Source organism: Ranitomeya imitator, chromosome 2, assembly GCF_032444005.1.
Source record: "Ranitomeya imitator isolate aRanImi1 chromosome 2, aRanImi1.pri, whole genome shotgun sequence".
Classification (NCBI taxonomy): domain Eukaryota; kingdom Metazoa; phylum Chordata; class Amphibia; order Anura; family Dendrobatidae; genus Ranitomeya; species Ranitomeya imitator.
Genome location: NC_091283.1, coordinates 710,326,245 through 710,346,371, shown reverse-complemented (window position 1 = coordinate 710,346,371; position 20,127 = coordinate 710,326,245). Strand labels below are relative to the sequence as shown.

At 40.9% G+C, this 20,127-nt stretch overlaps 1 protein-coding gene across 2 annotated transcripts in view; it reads right to left on the bottom strand.

The window, feature by feature from the left end:
* The window catches only part of NRG3 (neuregulin 3), a 1,535,957-nt gene extending 1,516,246 nt beyond the window's left edge, over positions 1-19,711 (bottom strand). The window contains exon 1 of one of the 2 annotated variants that reach the window (XM_069753133.1): positions 18,221-19,711. In XM_069753133.1, the coding sequence (XP_069609234.1) occupies positions 18,221-18,932 (712 nt within the window). In that variant the 5' untranslated portion in view covers positions 18,933-19,711. The remainder of the gene's footprint in view (positions 1-18,220) is intronic. The other variant, XM_069753134.1, reaches the window with a different exon arrangement.
* Between the last annotated feature and the right edge of the window lie 416 nt (positions 19,712-20,127).

Genomic DNA, 20,127 nt, shown 5'->3' with positions numbered 1-20,127 from the left:
CACGGCCACTCACAAAAATGGCCACATGCTGGACCTTATCTTCATCCACCTCTGCTCCCTTACTAATCTCACTGACTCACCGCTCCCCCTGTCTGACCACAACCTACTGTCATTCTCTTCCCTCTCCTCTCCTAGTGCACAACCCCCACTCCACAATCTAACTCACCTCCGCAGAAATCTCAAACATCTCAATTTAAAATCACTCTCTGAGTCCCTTCTCCCTCTTACAGACATAGCTTCCCTTCATGACACAGATGCTGCTGCCATTTTTTTGTAACACCACAATAACAGCAAAACTTGACTTGGCTGCTCCCTTCACACATAGCAAAACTCGTAGAATCAACAGGCAGCCCTGGCTGACCAGCATGACCAAAAAACTGAGAAGGGCTTCCAGGGTCGCTGAGTGGAGATGGAGGCGATCCTGCTCTACCAAGCACTTCATCACATACAAATAGTCCCTTGCCAGCTTCAAGTCCACACTCACTGCCGCAAAACAAACTTACTTCTCATCTCTCATATCCTCCCCGTCTTACAACCCCAAACAGCTTTTCAACACCTTCAATTCTCTACTCCGCCCCCCAGCACTTCCCCCCTCTCCTCTCATTTCTGCTGAAGACTTTGCCGCTTTCTTTAAGCTGAGTATTGATAGGATCAGAGAAAGCTTTTGCCCGCAGCCCCCAATGCCTCTCAACCCTGTTCCTCCAAAATCAACTTCTGCACCATGACAGAAGATCAGCTCTCCACCCTCCTGTCAAGATAACATCTCACTACTTGCACGCTTGATCCCACCTCATCCCTAACCTCGCCACAGTCTTAATCCCAATCCTAAAACACCTCTTCAACCTCTCACTCACAGCTGGTGTCTTCCCTTCATCCTTCAAGCATGTCAACATTACACCCATCCTCAAAAAGCCCTCCCTCGACCCATCCTCTGTGTCTAGCTATCGCCCAATATGTCTTCTCCCTTATTCCTCAAAACAACAGGAAGAGCATGTCCATCTTCAACTGTCCTCCTACCTCTCCTCCTGCTCCCTCTTTGACCGGTTACAATCTGACTTCCGATCGCATCACTCCACTGAAACTGCCCTATCTAAAGTCATCAATGACCTACTAACTGCCAAAAGAAAGCGAAACTACTCTGTCCTCCTTCTCCTGAACCTGTCTTCTGCATTTGACACTGTCAACCTTTTCCTCCTTCTACAGATTCTGTTATCTCTTGGCATCACAGACTTGACCGTATCATGGATCTCGTCATATCTAACAGACCGAACATTCATTGCATCCCTCTCCCACACCACCTCCTCACCTCATCCTCTGTCTGTCGGTGATCCCCAATGCTCAGTCCTAGGGCCCCTGCTCTTCTCCATCTACACTTTCGGCCTGGGACAGCTCATAGAATCCCACGGTTTGCAGCATCATCTCTACGCCAATAACACTCAGATCTACCTATCTGGACCCGACCTCACCTCCTTACTCACCAAAATCCCACAATGTCTGTCTGCTTATTTCAGCTTTCTTTTCTACTCGCTTTCTAAAACTGAACATGGACAAAATAGAATTCATCATCTTTCCCCCTTCTCACTCTATCCCTCCACCAAACATATCCATCAATATCAATGGCTGTTCACTTTTCCCAGTCCCGCATGCTCGGTGCCTTGGGGTGATCCTCGACTTTGCCCTCTCTTTCAAGCCTCATATCCAATACCTTGCCTCCTTCTGCTGACTCAAACTCAAAAATATTTCCTGGATCCGTGCATTCTTTGACCATGAAAGCACAGAAATGCTAGTGCACACCCTTATCATCTCTCGCCTCGATTACTGCAACCTCCTACTCTCTGGCCTCCCCTCTAGCACTATGGCACCACTCTAATCCATCCTACACTTTGCTGCCCAACTAATCCACCTGTCTGCCCATTATCCCCAGCCTCTCCTCTCTGCCAAGCCCTTCACTGGCTTCCTATTGTCCAGAGGCTCCAGTTCCAAAACCTTACTATGACATACAAAGCCATCCACAACCTGTCTCTTCCATACATCTGTGACATGGTCTCCCGATGCTTACCCACACGCAACCTTCGATCCTCTCAAGATCTCCTTCTCTATTCTCCTCTTATCTCTTCTTCCCACAACACATACAAGACTTCTCCCGTGATTGCCCCATACTCTGGAACCCTCTACCCCAACAAATAAGACTCTTGACTACCTCGGAAGCCCTTAAAAATAACCTGAAGACCAAACTCTTCCGACAAGCCTACATTCTCCAGTGATCATTACTCTGCCAAACCGCTGCACGGCCAGCTCTACTTTCTCCTACTGTATCCTCACCCATCCGCTGCAGACTGTGTGCTCTTGCGAGCAGGGTCCTCTCTCCTTCTGTGCTTGTGTGTGCCTTGTATTTCTCATGTTTATTGTGCTTGTCTATTTTTGCCCCTTCTCACATTTAAAGTGCCTTGGAATAACTGGCTCTTTATAAATGTATAATAATAATAATATTATAATTTTCTGCTCCTGATCATTCAGCACATTAGCACTAACCACATGGTCAATATAAGTAGAGAACCTGTTAAAGCACCACTCCAGCTTTTTTTTTCTTGAGTGCTGCAATTAATGTAAGTTTCCTGACCCTAGTATTATGCTTACCATCCACTGTCTTCAGTTGTTTCAGGCGCTGCTCCAGTCCAGTGCCGCCATCTTGTGATTGCAGCTTCTGACTGACCAAATGTCAGTGGTAACAGTAGCAAGCACTAAATGTAAATCTATGAGAGCCAAATTCTGGTTCTTGTAGATTAACTTGGAGCATTGCCCAACAAACACTGGAACGAGCCAACAAGTCACAAGCTGCTAGAGATTAAGAGAAGCAGCTCTAATAATGTATAAAAACATTGACTGGTGAGTACTAGAGGCAGAAACCTTAGATTAATGGCACCACTCCAGCACTGCAATAAAAAAGATGGAGTGGTGCTAATTATGAGCAGTAATTTTAAAACCCTTTTACATAAAGCAAGAATTTAAATCATGGACCTTAGCAAGAGGATGTTTTGAGGGATTACACACTAGGTGATGGGTCTAGATAAAGAAAAGAGAAGTTATAATCCTGATTAGTTTAAAAGATAAATATAGACATTATACTGGAATTAAAATGTTACTCCATAAAAAGCACCATCAATGTAGCTTACTCAGGAATATCCTCTTACTGCTTTCACTGAACCCATCTGCCAATTTCTATAGATTTTCATAATTTGCTCTGAGCAATCAATAACCATAAAACCGTCCAGGAAGACGAATGCTGTGCAGTGCGCAGTCATCATCAGCGGCTGATACAATAACACACTTTCTACCAATGTAATGTCCATCATCAGCACTTTAGCTCATTAGCCATTAATATTTATTTATGCTGCATTTCATTCCCTTTCAGGAGTGCCCATCAGAAATGATTACACAGCATTATGAATGCAACTGCTCCATGCAGCACAATAGAAATCTCTTTTTTTTTCTTCTTCGCAGTGTTTGTTACCATTCTTACCTGAAGCATATCAGCATGGAACATTTTCTGTTCTATTCAACAGCATGATGAGTTTCATTTATGTATACATTCTTGCCTCCAGCAATGTAAATTTAAAAATCAATTATACAGAATGCATTAGCTACATAGTTTTAGAGGACTGTGAGAACTTAGTATTGGAAGTAGTCATTAGTTGGGGTTGTGGTAACACCGCTTTTACTGATGCTTATGCCCATAACTGATCATTCCTACTTCCTTAGACTCTACAGAAAAAATGGAAAAGGATTGGCACATTAAATTTAAAAGTCTAAACCATAGGAGTAGGTTTTATGAAGGTTAGACTTTCCAACCTCTATCCTAACAGTGCAAGCGTCTACTCTTACTGTGTTATCAATGTCATCAAGGCTTATGGTTATTATATTTTACATCATGTCATCAATTGTAGCGGACCATGTGGCCCTACACAGTTCTGCTAGGCTGGTTTGACACATTCATCATTCATGGACCGTGTGGGGATCGTGATGTCGAGACCAGCTGGGGCTGCTTGATTCAAACTCTTAGACATAAAAAAGGCTGTTAAGTTCACGTCAGGAGACCCACAGTCTTTTTGGACAGCATGGTCTGCACATAGGCTGTCGGATGTGTGAAAGTGGACTTACGTTAGCCCTGCTGTTTTGTTCACATTTACTATACACTAGTAGTGTTCCGGGTCACTATGACCCGGCTTATTAAACCTTGATTTTAGACACTCTAACTCCATTTTTTTATACTTTTTGCTTACTAGACTGTTTGTGAACATGTTTGGTAGTAAAAAAAAAAGAAAAATGAACTAGAAATCTTTTTTTGTTGTTGTTATTCTGAAAAAACAGAACAATGAGCAAAACGAAAATAGAAAACTACACATATTTTGTAATAAAAAAAAACCTTTGTAAGTAAACAATAATAATAAAGTCTGAGAAAAAAAACAGCTTCAAAAACAATAAGAGCTTCTATACTACATCAAAGCATACAAGTGCTCAATATCCAGCAATCTATCATGCTAAGTGTAGAGCAGTGTATCACACAGTAATAACACTAATTACATGTAATAAAATAAAATTAAAGTATTCCTTTACAATATACAATCTATCAATAGAATTGATTAGTAAAAGCATAACAAGCAACATACCTGTAGAAAACAAAGATACTGCCTGGAACAGAGATATCCTGGCACAGAGGTATGTACACAGCTGCTCTCCAAAGAAACTGAAAGGTAACATGTCTGGGCTAGCATATGTGTACTGATAAGAGCAGAGAAGATAAGAACCCTTCTGAAAACAAGCAGATAAGCCAGGAAGACAGACTTACTTTACAAAAAAAACGTCTTAGACAGTGCGTTCTGAGCAGTCCGTTCTGCGCATAATATACACGTGTAGTGCACACCTAGTGATTTCTCCGGATGCACTCTACATTTTAGAATAGACTGCGCACCAAAAATAATCAATATAAAGCCATTTTTATGGTGTGCAGATCTCAATGCATACCCCCGGTAGAGCGCGTGTACGACCCCATTGAAATAATTTAGGAAATAAATCAATTGATATACAATAGTAGATGCAATAAATAGACCCAACTGAGGTTATAACTCCTTTATTTCACTGAAAATATGGCCTCACAGCTGTAAAAAACGATGTCGGGTCACTATGACCCGAACACAACAAGTGTAACTTTTTGCGTGCAGCAAAAAGTAAACGAAAAAAAAAAAAATACTCATAGGTAGGTCCCCCCAAATGAGGAAAAGTCAAGGAGTCTCAAGTTTTAGAGACTTACAGAAAAAAATCTACAGGGCCACAAAAAGTCTGTTCGGGTCACTATGACCCGAACAGAACATCAGGGTTAAGATGTGAGCTGTAGGTCCCTCAGGAATAAGGCTCCTGTTATATTTCAAACCATTTGAACTGAATTACTCAATGCTGGACTGGAGAACCAATGAAAAAAAGTTTGAAGACTTATTGTTAATCCATCAGATTAGCTAGATGAACTTTTATCAACCGCATTAACCTTCCTATCCAGGAATGGTCTCTAACCATGCTGAACTGGAACACAAACTTTGTTGCTTTCAATGTATATTAGATTTTATGTAACAGAAATTCAGCTGAAAAGCTACTGCTTTGTACTGCTTAACCATGTGTTACCTGTTGTGACCTGAGTTACAATTACGTAAAGATAAAAATAGGATTCATAGCTGAAATACTGGATCATCTTAAGTATTAAATATCTGAAACATTGATACACAGCAATCCCACCCCCATTCTGCCAGTATGCTGGTGTAGTGTTAATACTGTACTTACTTGTATTCCACATACAGGATTCTCTATGGCGCCCCACCGTATAACAGCCTTCCTGCATCACGGCTTTCTAACCTTTAATCTCCTCAAATACTGCTGTGAGGATAACAACCTTGCTTCCATCTAAAATGAAGCCTCTCTGCTGGTCTCCACATTAAACTTCACATTCTTAGCAATTTTTATTCTTCAAGTTCTTTAAATCTGGTACTGGGGTGGATAAGACATGAATCTTCTCCCAGACTCCTTGTAAAGCTTTGTTTTAGTTTAATGCCATTCTCAATGTTTACTTGTGTGTAAATAATGAGCTTTGTTACTGGCTGATAGATTGGCTGGCATGATTGTTTTGATGCTCGGTCGCTGGTAATTTAGTATCTATAGATGACAGAGCCATGATAATATGGCACATGTTCACACAGGGGTGATAGTGTGGTTGTCAGACCATATCGCCATGTTGTATTTCTCTTGTGCAGGTCTTTAACTAGTAACTAATTTATTATTTTTGGCTCAGTTATTTTTTTAGAAACTCTAAACTCCGAACATTGCACATCTGATTCCAAACCCACCACAAGTTATCTCCAATAGTCGTCTAAACAATGATTGTAACAGATATGTACGTGGGGTAAAGCAATAATGGTCTTCCCTTTGAATGGGTCATCATTGCATGATTAACCTGACTACATTCAGTACCTGCAGTAACTGTATCAATAGAATTACACCTAGTTATGTCATAGGAATGTCATATTGAGTACTCTAGTTAAAGGGAATCTGTCAACAGGATCCATTCTCCTGAGCCCTCTATATGGGCATGTAGGCCGTAGGAAGCTGAATAAAATGATCCCTTGATTTCTGTGATCTGAAGTCTTATTCCAGAGAAATCCACGTTTTTCTTCTATGTAAATGAGTTGTTCTATGCTATGGGCCAGACACAGATCTGCATGATACTCTGCCTACAGAGCTAATTATAAATGAAAGGGGGCAATATCAGTACGAGACAAGTATCTAACACATAACCGAAGAACCAATCCCTTCCTCATAGCAAACACATTTGTTGTAGCTCTTTGAGCTTTGCTGTATTGCAACAATAATGCGCCACTGTATGCCTGTGAGGTGGAAGCTGAAGCTAAGAGGAACCTGAAGATATGTCAGGTAAAACCACACATAGCTATGAGTGACTGGCAGCCATTATATATCTCTCTGGTAACGTCCCCTTGTATTCCTTGTATTTATGATAATCTCTGGAGGCAGATTCTCATGCAGATCCGAGTCTGGCCTATGGTCCTGAACAGTTCATTCACATGTAAAAAAAGGGTTGATCTTGCTGATAGATTCCCTTTATCCCCTTATGAGGGCTCATATTTTTTTTTTCGGGGCGAGTCGTACTTTTCAATGGCATCATTGATTTCATATATTGTACTGGAAAGCTGCCCAAAAATTCAAGCGCACTGAAAATGCCAAAAAAGTGCAACTCCACAATTGTTATTTTTTTGTATTTACCATGTTCACTATATGGTGAAACTGACCTAGAAATATTATTTCTCAGGTCAGTATGATTAGGCAGATACCAAGCATGTGCTTTTATTCAAGTGGTGAAAAGAAATTCCAGAATTTGTATGAAGAAAAGTTTGTCACCATTTGCCAAGATCCGGGATCTGGGGCTGGGTGATGACTTTTTTTTTTGCTCCCTGAGGTTATGTATACCATGATACCATTTTAGGGCAAAACTATGCATCGATCACCTCTTATTGCATCTTTCCGCAATATTGCAGCAGTCCAAAAAATTTAATTCTGGCATTTTGATTTTTTTCTCATTATACCTCTTACCAATTTGATTAAATTACTTTATGTTTGAAAAGATCGGACATTTCTGAATGCAGCAGTACCAACTCTGTGTATTTTTTTTATTGTTTTATTTTCAATGGGGCAAAAGGAGGTAATTTTTTTATATTTTTTATGTGCTGAAACACTACCATGTATAGCAAAAATGACAATCTCCTATGCATGCTGGCCACAATCCGGCATTCACAGGAGAATCATAATGACAGGCATGGAGGAGTCTATAATAGACCCCCCAGCTGTCATGACAACCCATCGGTGCCCCCCAAAACACATGACAGAGCTAATGGGTGGGATTTGTGACACTGGCTTGTGTTAAATTCTCCTGTGAGAGATTGACAGCGGGATTTTACTGGTTAACAGCAGCAAGTGGAGCTCTGATCCACCTGTGGCACCGGCAGCTGTTAAAGACACATGGTGGGGAAAGATGTGAGTTCATCATCAGAGCTCACATCAGAGTGAGGGACACAACATGTGACATAAATATATCTCATATTTCATGAAGTGGTCAAGGGAGTCCATGGGATTAATTTGTTCCTTCATTCTGCAGATTCACAGTACCCTTTATCAATTAAACAGAGGTTGCTTACCGCTATGATGCTATGTCCGAGAAAATGTATTTGGGCTGAAACTGCAAATGTAATTTTGGATACAGCTTTTTGAGGCAAAGCTGTAAGTGAAAAAGTAACCGTTACTTTATTCTTCCTTTCTTTCTTTTAAAGTCAATCCTAGCCATACATCTAAAGCAGTGTTTCTCAACTCCAGTCCTCAAGACCCACCAACAGGCCAAGTTTTCAGGATTTCCATAGGTGATGGAGTTAATGCTGAAGCAGGTGATTAAATTATCACCTGTGAAATACTAAGAGATCCTGAAAACTTGACCTGTTGTTGGATCTTGAGGACTGGAGTTGAGAAACACTGCTCTAAAGCCAGTGATTAAATACAGCAATCCCTTGGTTAGTCTGGGAAGTGTATGTGGCAGCCCAGGTCAGTACTATGAAAAGCTAATGTCCACTCTATAGATTAGCAACTTCATAATGTATGAATTAATTATGGCCCAGTATTTCTTTCCCCAAGTCATTCTAACTGTGCATGAGATGTAATGTAAATGTATTAATATACTTACCGATCGGCATCTTCACTTGTTTCCAGTGCCGTTATGGTCATTTCATGTGACTTCTAATCAGACAAGCCGGACAACACACGGGTTTATGTGTGGACCAGAAGTTGCTTTCACAATACAAATCTATAGAACTACATTGGGCGACTCCTAAGGCTTACATTGAAGGAAGTAGCTGGTTTCCCACCATAATGATCACCATGTGAGCCAGCAGAGAAGAGAAGCTCTTGTGACCCAGGAGAGAACTGGTGCCGCTCTACAAACCGGGAATATGCGAATATCAGTTAGTATCTTAATACATTTGTATTACATCTTATAAAAATTAGGAAGATTTAGGAAAAAAAATGCAATTGGGACTTTTTCGTTATACAATAACCTTGGCTCCATGTTTACAAAGAGACACCTTGTTGTGAGGACATTGCTTTCTAGGAAGAATTGTTACATTTGAAGAAAAGGCAGGACTGATCAATGCCCGGTAAAGTCACTGCCTCCTTTCTTAAAGTCATTACTTGCTCCAGTGGCTAGTGTGATTTCTACTTGTAATCATAGGGTGTTTCACCATGTGTACAAGTATACCAGGCCTGCTTGTAAAATGTACCGAGAAGATGATCATAACCAGTGACAAAATCTTCCATAAATCTTCCTCCAGATTTCATCAAGACTAGCTCCCTTGTGTCCGAATGTGTAGATAGGGTTTTATCTGCATACAAGATATCATGCCTAGATTTATGTCATATTTATTCACACTGCGTTCCCAGTCTGCACCGCACTCGAGGCGTGTCCTTCAGAGATACGCAGAGATCTGTACTCAGCAAAGCAGGAGCAAAAGAGATAACGCTTCTCATTCATCTCACAGCACATCTTCCATTTCACATTACACCTATCCAGAAAATATTCAGCCTACAAGACATTTCTGCTCAGTGTTCTAAGTACAATCATCGCTATCTGCAGTTTTATCACATTTCCATATTGCTAGAATGATCAGACTTTATTTAACTCTCCTGAATAAAGTACAAAGCTCTGCAGATGAATTTCTTCAGTGCTTCCCATCTACATGTGCGGGATGCAATTCGTGTGTTGTGTATCGTGTACATCAGATAATTGCATCTTCTGCAGATCCCCGTCGTAAAATGGATATGCTACTAAATCACCACAAGTCACAACCTGGATTACACACACTATGTTGGCACCTCTATATGTAGACATTAAGGGATTTATATGCAAAATCTTAGAACTGCATGGCACATTTTTATTTTTCATTTTACCTCTATTGCTGTAATAGGGAGTAGGTATGTTTTTGCTGGGTACCAATATTTAACATTGCATTTTATTACTGTTTTCCACTGTGATCTTCAGTTTTAACAGCATGCCAGCTGCATAACTGGCCCCTTCATGTATTATCCCTCTCTACTCCCACCATTCTCCTCCCCCTATAGCTTACCATCTCTGATTAATTAAACCTGCAGCTGACATCCCATTCCTGCCTGAACAGCAAGGTTCCTATGAATGTGTGAACTTGTTTTTCCTGACTATGCCTTTAGATCACCAATTGTCTTGAGCGATGCCTATTACCATGTACATCAAGTACGCATTCAGACCAGGTCTTCATTTCATAAAACGTTCTCTTCCTTTATTTCCAGTATCCAAACACAAAAAGAGACACATGATAGTAATATAAAATACTCTGGAGAAGCAACTTGGGGATTCTCTTTGCGTGATATTTCTCTTCATTCGCCCTCCAAGAGATGAAGAACATTTCAGTCAATTAGGTCTCGTTTCCTGGATCGGTCATGTTGAATTACAATGTCTGATCCTTTTGTTTTTCTGAAGGCACCAGAACTGTCTGGCAGTGACCATACTGTGCTCTACTAAATAATGTCACATCATTGCTTGGCTGAACCAACTTTCATTGGAATTGGGGAAGTTGAGTAATTGATGTAAGATATAACAACGCACGCAGACCCATTAGCCCAACGATATATATGTACTAGTCCACTCAGTGGGTCCAATATCTGGGTGTAGACACTCTATCTATAGCCAAAAACTGAAGATCCTGCAGGCATAAAGGCTTGATGTAAGGCTCTTAGTACTTGCAATAATTTTTTGAAATAGACATGGTTTCATCACACTTAATAAGGGGAAGCTTACACAATGTTGTATAATGCCCACTTTGCATGGCCTCACAGAAGACTTGATTTTTGCAAATTAAAAGCAGAACAATGAAAAACTGCTATTAAATGCCACAAATGCCAGTATGTGGGTGGAAAAACATTTTTTTGTAAAACATAAAGGCTTAGCTTGCAAACTATATATATTCGCAAGTGTCCCACTACAGAATTATCAGGAAGAGGTAGATTTGCCTGCAAAAGAATATCAATAAATCATAATAATATCAAAATCAACAAGTCAGTGAAAGAATATACGGTGTATGTTTTAACTATTAAAAAACACTACTAACAAAAACTTGGTTACCATGTTTTAGCAATGTCGATATATTCGTATAACTGCCATCACTCTGACTTCTACTGCAATTTGCATCTCTTTAGGCTTAAAATTGTTGATTTGAAAAATTTAATTAAGCTGAGGAACAGTACTCAGTGTCAAGCAGCAGCTGCAAAAGCAAATACGATTTTAGGGTGTGAAAAAGTGGGATAAAATACTGTGATACTATTGTGTTATTATTCCTCTGTAAATCACTTGTGAGGCCACAACTAGAACATGGGATCCAGTTTTGGGCACAACATTTTCAAAAGGATATTGAAAGCTTGAGTTGGTTCAAATGTGGCATCTAGAATATTGCAAGGGATGGAAGGTCTCTCATTTGATTAGAGGTTAGAAAAGATGGGTTTATTTAGCTTAGCAAAAAAAATGTCTTGGGGATATCTCATTTACATGTATAAATACAGTATATACAGTGGGGCAAAAAAGTATTTAGTCAGTCAGCAATAGTGCAAGTTCCACCACTTAAAAAGATGAGAGGCGTCTGTAATTTACATCATAGGTAGACCTCAACTATGGGAGACAAACTGAGAAAAAAAAATCCAGAAAATCACATTGTCTGTTTTTTTTATCATTTTTTTTGCATATTATGGTGGAAAATAAGTATTTGGTCAGAAACAAACAATCAAGATTTCTGGCTCTCACAGACCTGTAACTTCTTCTTTAAGAGTCTCCTCTTTCCTCCACTCATTACCTGTAGTAATGGCACCTGTTTAAACTTGTTATCAGTATAAAAAGACACCTGTGCACACCCTCAAACAGTCTGACTCCAAACTCCACTATGGTGAAGACCAAAGAGCTGTCAAAGGACACCAGAAACAAAATTGTAGCCCTGCACCAGGCTGGGAAGACTGAATCTGCAATAGCCAACCAGCTTGGAGTGAAGAAATCAACAGTGGGAGCAATAATTAGAAAATGGAAGACATACAAGACCACTGATAATCTCCCTCGATCTGGGGCTCCACGCAAAATCCCACCCCGTGGGGTCAGAATGATTACAAGAACGGTGAGCAAAAATCCCAGAACCACGCGGGGGGACCTAGTGAATGAACTGCAGAGAGCTGGGACCAATGTAACAAGGCCTACCATAAGTAACACACTACGCCACCATGGACTCAGATCCTGCAGTGCCAGACGTGTCCCACTGCTTAAGCCAGTACATGTCCGGGCCCATCTGAAGTTTGCTAGAGAGCATTTGGATGATCCAGAGGAGTTTTGGGAGAATGTCCTATGGTCTGATGAAACCAAACTGGAACTGTTTGGTAGAAACACAACTTGTCGTGTTTGGAGGAAAAAGAATACTGAGTTGCATCCATCAAACACCATACCTACTGTAAAGCATGGTGGTGGAAACATCATGCTTTGGGGCTGTTTCTCTGCAAAGGGGCCGGGACGACTGATCCGGGTACATGAAAGAATGAATGGGGCCATGTATCGTGAGATTTTGAGTGCAAACCTCCTTCCATCAGCAAGGGCATTGAAGATGAAACGTGGCTGGGTCTTTCAACATGACAATGATCCAAAGCACACCGCCAGGGCAACGAAGGAGTGGCTTCGTAAGAATCATTTCAAGGTCCTGGTGTGGCCTAGCCAGTCTCCAGATCTCAACCCTATAGAAAACCTTTGGAGGGAGTTGAAAGTCCGTGTTGCCAAGCGAAAAGCCAAAAACATCACTGCTCTAGAGGAGATCTGCATGGAGGAATGGGCCAACATACCAACAACAGTGTGTGGCAACCTTGTGAAGACTTACAGAAAACGTTTGACCTCTGTCATTGCCAACAAAGGATATATTACAAAGTATTGAGATGAAATTTTGTTTCTGACCAAATACTTATTTTCCACCATAATATGCAAATAAAATGTTAAAAAAACAGACAATGTGATTTTCTGGATTTTTTTTTTTCAGTTTGTCTCCCATAGTTCAGGTCTACCTATGATGTAAATTACAGACGCCTCTCATCTTTTTAAGTGGTGGAACTTGCACTATTGCTGACTGACTAAATACTTTTTTGCCCCACTGTATGTGGTTAGTAATGAGGACTGGCACATGACTTATTCCTTCCAAGGACCATACTAAGGACCAGAGGATATTAATTACAAGTGTAGGAAAGACAATTCCAATGTCTAAATAGAAAAGGAACCTCTACAGTTAGATTGGTCAGTTTATGGGAGGTAGTAATGGCAGTAATATTTATGAAAGACTAGATTCTTTTTCTCACAACAAATGGGTTTATGGGTTATATATGACTTAGTAATGGAATGTACAATTGATCAAGAAAAATTAAACATGATGGATCTTTTCTTCGTGGCTTTTTTATATGAATGACTATATAACTGTGTAATACTTATCCCACAACACTCCATTGAATCCAGTATGCAGGTGCATCACATCTAATTATTTAGGTTAAAGCACCACTCCAACATTTTCCTTGTATTATACTGCTTGGGTGGTATTCTAAGTTCCCTGACCCAAGTATTATGCTTACCAGCTGTTATCTTCATATATTATTGGCATCTCTGTGGTCATATTCTACAGGTTGTGAGATGCTGGATTGCTCAAGTGTTTGCTGGGCAAACCGGAGGTCAGTGCTCAATGTAAGGGTACCGTCACACAGTGGCATTTTGATCGCTACGACGGCACGATCCGTGACGCTCCAGCATCGTAACAATATCGCTCCAGCGTCGTAGACTGCTGTCACACTTTGCAATGTACGACGCTGGAGCGATAATTTCATGACGTATGTGCGATGTAGAAGCCGTTGGTTACTATGCGCACATCGTATACAATATCGTGCACACCTTTGTTACACCATGCGATCATGCCGCCACAGCGGGACACTAGACGACGAAAGAAAGTTACAAACGATCTGCTACGACGTACGATTCTCAGCAGGGTCCCTGATCGCAGGAGCGTGTCAGACACTGCGAGATCGTAACTATATCACTGGAACGTCACGAATCGTGCCGTCGTAGCGATCAAAATGCCACTGTGTGATGGTACCCAAAGTCTTTGAGAACCAGAATAGGGCCAGAACAAGGCCTCTCATATACTTACATGACAGTTTGTGATCGCTACCTCTGATTTCCCGTCAGTCGGAAGTTTCAGTAACAAAATGGTGGTGACAGTGGAAAATGGAGTGGCAGTGGGAAGAGAAGAAGACAGCAGCTGGTAAGTACAATACTAGGGTCGGTGATCTTACATTAGTAGCACCACTCCAGCGTTGAAACAAAAAGACACCGGAGTGGAACTCGAATATGGTAACTTGCATAATTCAATGTTAGTGTGCACATATAGTGCAAGGTAAATTCTAGTAATGATATACCCAGAACATTTCCATAACAGATGTGCCTATCATCTCTAGGAAACTCTATTAGTAACACTTAAAAACAAGATTCAGCCTCTGACTTTTTTGACTTTGCTCGTCCCTTAAGGTCTTTTAGATATGATGTTTTCCTCTTTCCCCTTAGGCTTTGTCTTCAACTTCTCTTCCTTCGACAAAACATGGCAGGTGTGATTTTTTTTTACTTTCCACAGATGTTATAAACCGTCTCTGCCTTAGCTGAAGTCAAATTTTCCCTTCTGTCCTTTACTACGATAGAAAACTACAAGCCATTGTGGGATATGGTTCATCTAATGTAACTCCATTCAGCTTCAGTAACCTCCAGACACATATTCACAGAATCATATAAACTGTAGGGTATATTCCGTAAAATAAAACCCGCCAGGCTTATACATAGAAACACCAGTGGTTTGTCCAATAACATTTTTTCACATTACTTTGCATTTTGGCAAGAAGCCAGCACTGTCTATAGACGCATCTCCTTCCTTGTTTTACCGCAATATTCCTTCATACCCGCTGCTAATTATAACTATATCTAATCCTCTGCCTTACTACATAGGAAGTACGCAGTGTTACTTCTCTCTAAATACAGTTCATGGCCCAGTAGCCAGCACAACATTATGGCAACATGGCAATTGAAAAGAGTGATGACTACCCCTGGTGGTTCGTGCAATGCATATATTCTTATTTTTATATAGCATCTTTTGCTTCATTTTCATAACTGTGATAGCTAAATTCATATCTCATAGCTACAGTAGTCATCATTTTGGAATCAGGCAATATTGCCATTGTATTAATTGATGCAAAAAGCATATATGTGCATAATAGATTTGACAGAATGTCGGATGTTGGATATTAGGAACTAACAAAGGTGAAATAGACCACTCCTGATGCAATTGATTATCATCAACATATTAAATAATTCCAAAAATGTGCTAGAATTAGGTCTTGCATTTCAGATTAGCGTCAGTTATGTAATCTCACACATACGATATACAGACATGGTTTCATCAGTGCTTAGCTGTATGTTTTTCTATCTGTTCTCATTCATCCCAATCCCCAATCACTAATATCAAGTCTGTAGGGTTAAATGTCTCCAACATTCAGATCTGCAGCTACATAAAAAAAAATACATAATGACTGGCACAGTCTGCCTATCTCATACCCCAGAGCATCGACGCTCTTGACATGAAGGACGGCAGACTGGTCATTTTTATCTGTATGCACACGACAGAGCGAGATCCATGATAACTATCATTTTAACAGCAGCTACAACAATGAGTTAGAAAAGCTGCAAACTTGATGGAATACGCTGGACGGAATAATAGGATTTTCACCCTATGCAATGAGCATCCCAACAGCAAAGGATAAATGCAGATGTTCTCCTCAAATATAGACATTTCCACAGGCTACAACTTGACAATTAGGCAAACCAGAAAAGCAGCATATCTTGTGTCCTCGCTTCTTCTGACAAGGGTTAACTGAATCAGGAGACCTCATCGGTGTTCAATAGAGCACCAAGCCCATTCCGAAGCCACCTTATTCCTATCTAATCTATGGCTTGCAGAATTACCAGTGCTCTGGCCACAGTCAATGTCTGCCCTTTTCTGCACTTCTTAAAATTCATCTTGTGTTAACAACTCTCTGCAGCCTCCTGAAAAGCTCAGAGACCAAAAATGAGATTACTAATCTGTTGCAGTCGTTCCGTGCTGCCATTTGCATTTTATTTTCTGACAACAGAGGGTGTAGCCATCTATCCATTAATTATTTATTAATCAGGATTCTGCCTTGTCTCTATACAACAGCCATTCGGGGAAGTAGAGATCAAGCACAGGGTCCTCCGATACCATTACCAATGTGTGGTTTTAACAGGATGTGCAAATATTTCACCTTTAATTGTTCTCGCTGAAAAAAAAAAAATCAGTACGACAGCTGCACTTCGTATGGCTCATTAACCCAAAATCATGTATCACGTTTTTTTTTGTTGAAAAGAAAATGAGAGAAAATATGTACATTACCTGCCAAGTCAATGTTAGCAAAGACCAAGGCTGGGGAGGAAGTTGCTATACAATGCAATAACTGATCCTTCGATATTAGCAACAACCAGAGTGACCCATATACCGTGGCATGGCCTTTATCATGCTCACATTCCCAAATTATCCCAGGGGCAGGATTTCAATGAGATGAAATAATACCATACAATGTCGCAAAATAGAAGTCAGATCCAACTTCCACCATGGAGAGCTATACTGCAGTTTATCTGCCATTAACTGATTACCTCGATGGATGCACTGCCCCCCCCCACGCCTCCTCTCTTGGCCCTTGCTGACTGTAAGTAAATGCATTTTCTGGCCAGTGTTGTGGACTTATTGCCTTGTTTGCTGGGGTGATTTACCAACAGCTTTTCCCAATTTTCCTCTTCTCTGTCGGTTGAGTATAATTTTCTCTGCAGATGGGTTTATGTATCCTGGGGCTTATGAACAAATGGATTTAATCATGGAAAAATAAACAAAAAAAGCATTGGAATGAATAAATGTTATTACTGAATCCGGTAGCAAAATAATCACAGATTATCATCCAAGAGACACAGCTGGGATTAGCGTTTCTAAAATGATACTCAATAGCTTTCACTGTCATAAACATCTAGAAGGCATATCAAGGATTGCTCAAATCCCTCTAATAACAATCACGAAGCAAATCCTATTTTGGACTTATTCGGAAAGGTTATTGGGCTTCCTCAGGACTTCCTTCATTGTCCTTGTCCCAAATAACCTTCATAGGTTGCAGGGTTCTCGTCTTAAAGGTTAGAAGCATTTTGTAAGTACAGCCATAATCCACTCATACAATGCTGAGATTTGGATACAATGTTTGCTAAATGCCACTGTGTGCAGAATCATAAGAACATCAACCAAAAATATATACCCGAAGAAAGATCTGCAAAATACTGGAGAGATAGAACCACCACACATGTCAATAGCCATTGCTGTGCATCTCATACACCTATGCTGCTGCTAGAACATGAATATTATCTGCTCCGAATATCATGGGTAAATGTAATTCTATGGGAAATATTGATTATTCCAGGACCCTATTGACGTGACTCAGCTAATTGGTCGGATGGATTATCTATATGATGGGAAACATAGGATAACGTGCCCGTTTTATTTTACCATCAGTATTATTTGATCACTTCTGTTTTTTTCCCCATTGCAGAGATTTTACACCTCCCTAGATAGTGGGATTTTTATCATTGCTGCAGGAGTGAACATGCATCACTTGAATAGCAAAATGTCTTGTAATTTCATCTTGAAACTTCACCAAAACATTAAGCATATCTGCAGTGACAGTGCAGTCATTTCACTGTAGCAAAAAGAAAGGAAGTTAACCCATTGGCTGCTAATGACAAGTGCAATGGGCTCCTAAATAGCACTGGTACCCATTCCCTGCACAGGACGTGTTAAGAAATGACACATTTCACAATTTTTTAAAAGTTTTCTTCTTTTTTTCTCTTCTGCATATTAGGGAACCTTTCCGATGCTCAAGCCAGTATGAGACGACCTCTGAACATGATTTGAAATGTTTATTTGTATATGTTACTTACGATATTTGCTCATAGTGGTAGTTTCCGGAGTGGTGGTAGTGGTAGACTCCTGAAAACGAGACTGTGTCCAGGACTGGGTGGAAACATGAAGATAAATTTTGTAAGAAGAGGTAGAATATTCCGCAGTGGGCCATATGGGCATTGGCTGAGAGGTTGGGGTCCCTGGAAGTGGGCGTGAAACAAAAGTGGTCGTGCTAGGGGGGACAGTGGTGGAGATAATTGTAGGAGGGGCGACTGCATGGCGCACTGTTGTGGTTCTAGGGTTTGCCCAGATAGGTACTCTGCTTCCTGGGACACGAGTGGGTGCCCGTGTAGTAGTAGTTAAACGGGTGCTAATTTGATTCGGAGTCCTGGTCGTGGTTGTTGTAGTTGTAGTCTCCATACTTTTTGGAAATGAGCTTGGTTTTGAAAGGAAAATGGGGTCCTGGCCAATACCCTTAGAATCTATTAAATCAGTAGGGACATAATCCTTTACAGATCCCACCACGATCCACTTTAGGAGCATCAGACTCAAACCCAAGCCAATGAATCCAATTAGGAGAGGCACTACACATAGCCACGTTTGCTGCCTGTTCCATAGTATGCAGTCACTACACCTCACCTCCCGAGGGTTTGGTGCCCCATCCTCTTCTTGTGTAGTGTTTCCACCTGCAGCCTCTTCAGCAGCTGCTGGACGTACAGGTGGTGAGGTGGAGACAGCCACTTCACTCATCCTATATTCCTTTCACCCCCCAAAATACATGAGCCTTAAGAAGCTGGGTCATGAGCGCAGCTCCCAACGAGAAAAGGGGGGGCAAAATTTCAGCAATCAATTGTCACCGGTACTAAACAGAAAACATTCCTCCATTACAGTCTTGTAGAGAGCAAAATTCCAGAAGCAGCTGCTGAATCAGCTAAAAAAATCCCATCCATCCAAGGCTTAGCACAATATACATCCTTGCATCCCTGCACTTTCCGTTTCTTTTCCTCCAAATTTCCATAGAAATGAACCAGCCTTCTTTTTTTTTCCTTTTCTTTCCAAGCATCCGTGTGTCCACCCCTCGTCTATCCGATTAGCGACATTCCTGCACACGGGAGCTGTCTTCCCTATCCCTTGCTCTTCTCCATCCACAGAACAGATGCACCAGCGTTCCTCGGCTGCTTCTTTCAAAGGCGACAGAGCAGCAAAATGCACCTGTTATTCAGCAGTCCCTGCAACCAACCCTTGGCCAGCACTTTAAGAGAGAGACCAATCCGCAGCTAGAGCTAAGGAGAGTCTGAGCTCTGTAAGCCAGCAGCAGTAGCAGTATAGACACCAGCAGAAGCATTTAACAGAGCACGAAATAAGACTTCGAATAAAAATGCAGCCTCTAAAACACAGTACGTTGGCATGCATATATGTATATAGCCATAGATCCGTTCATGCTGTGTTTTCGAATAATACAACCCCATGGAATAGTAAGCAGCAGCTCCAGCATTTCCAGCATCAATTCAATATGCCTCTAGCACTGCAAAAGGCAGACTGGGCTTTGGGAACGCAAAAATGAAAAAAAAAAAAAATGAAGGCACCTCCCTCTAATGCTTAATGGTAGTTTCTTAATGCGTACAAGATAAATAAATGATCCAGGAAAATCCCACAGGAATTGTCTGGCTAAACCTTTTTTTAGCAGGTTTTAAAACCATCTACTGATATAATAAATGACTGCACCCTGTGAAGAGACGCTAGAAAGAGACCTGCAGGGTATTTAGGAGGATGTCTATAGCTAGCCAGAACATTGGATGGGAAAATGAAGCATGCTAATTAATAAACCGAGACGCTGGAGCTACAGGACAGGGAAAATCCTAATGCTGGTAACGCAGCACATAGCCAGCACTGCTGGCGGAAGGAGGGAGGGGGGAGGTTAACCCCTTATTGCTAAGCAGTGTAA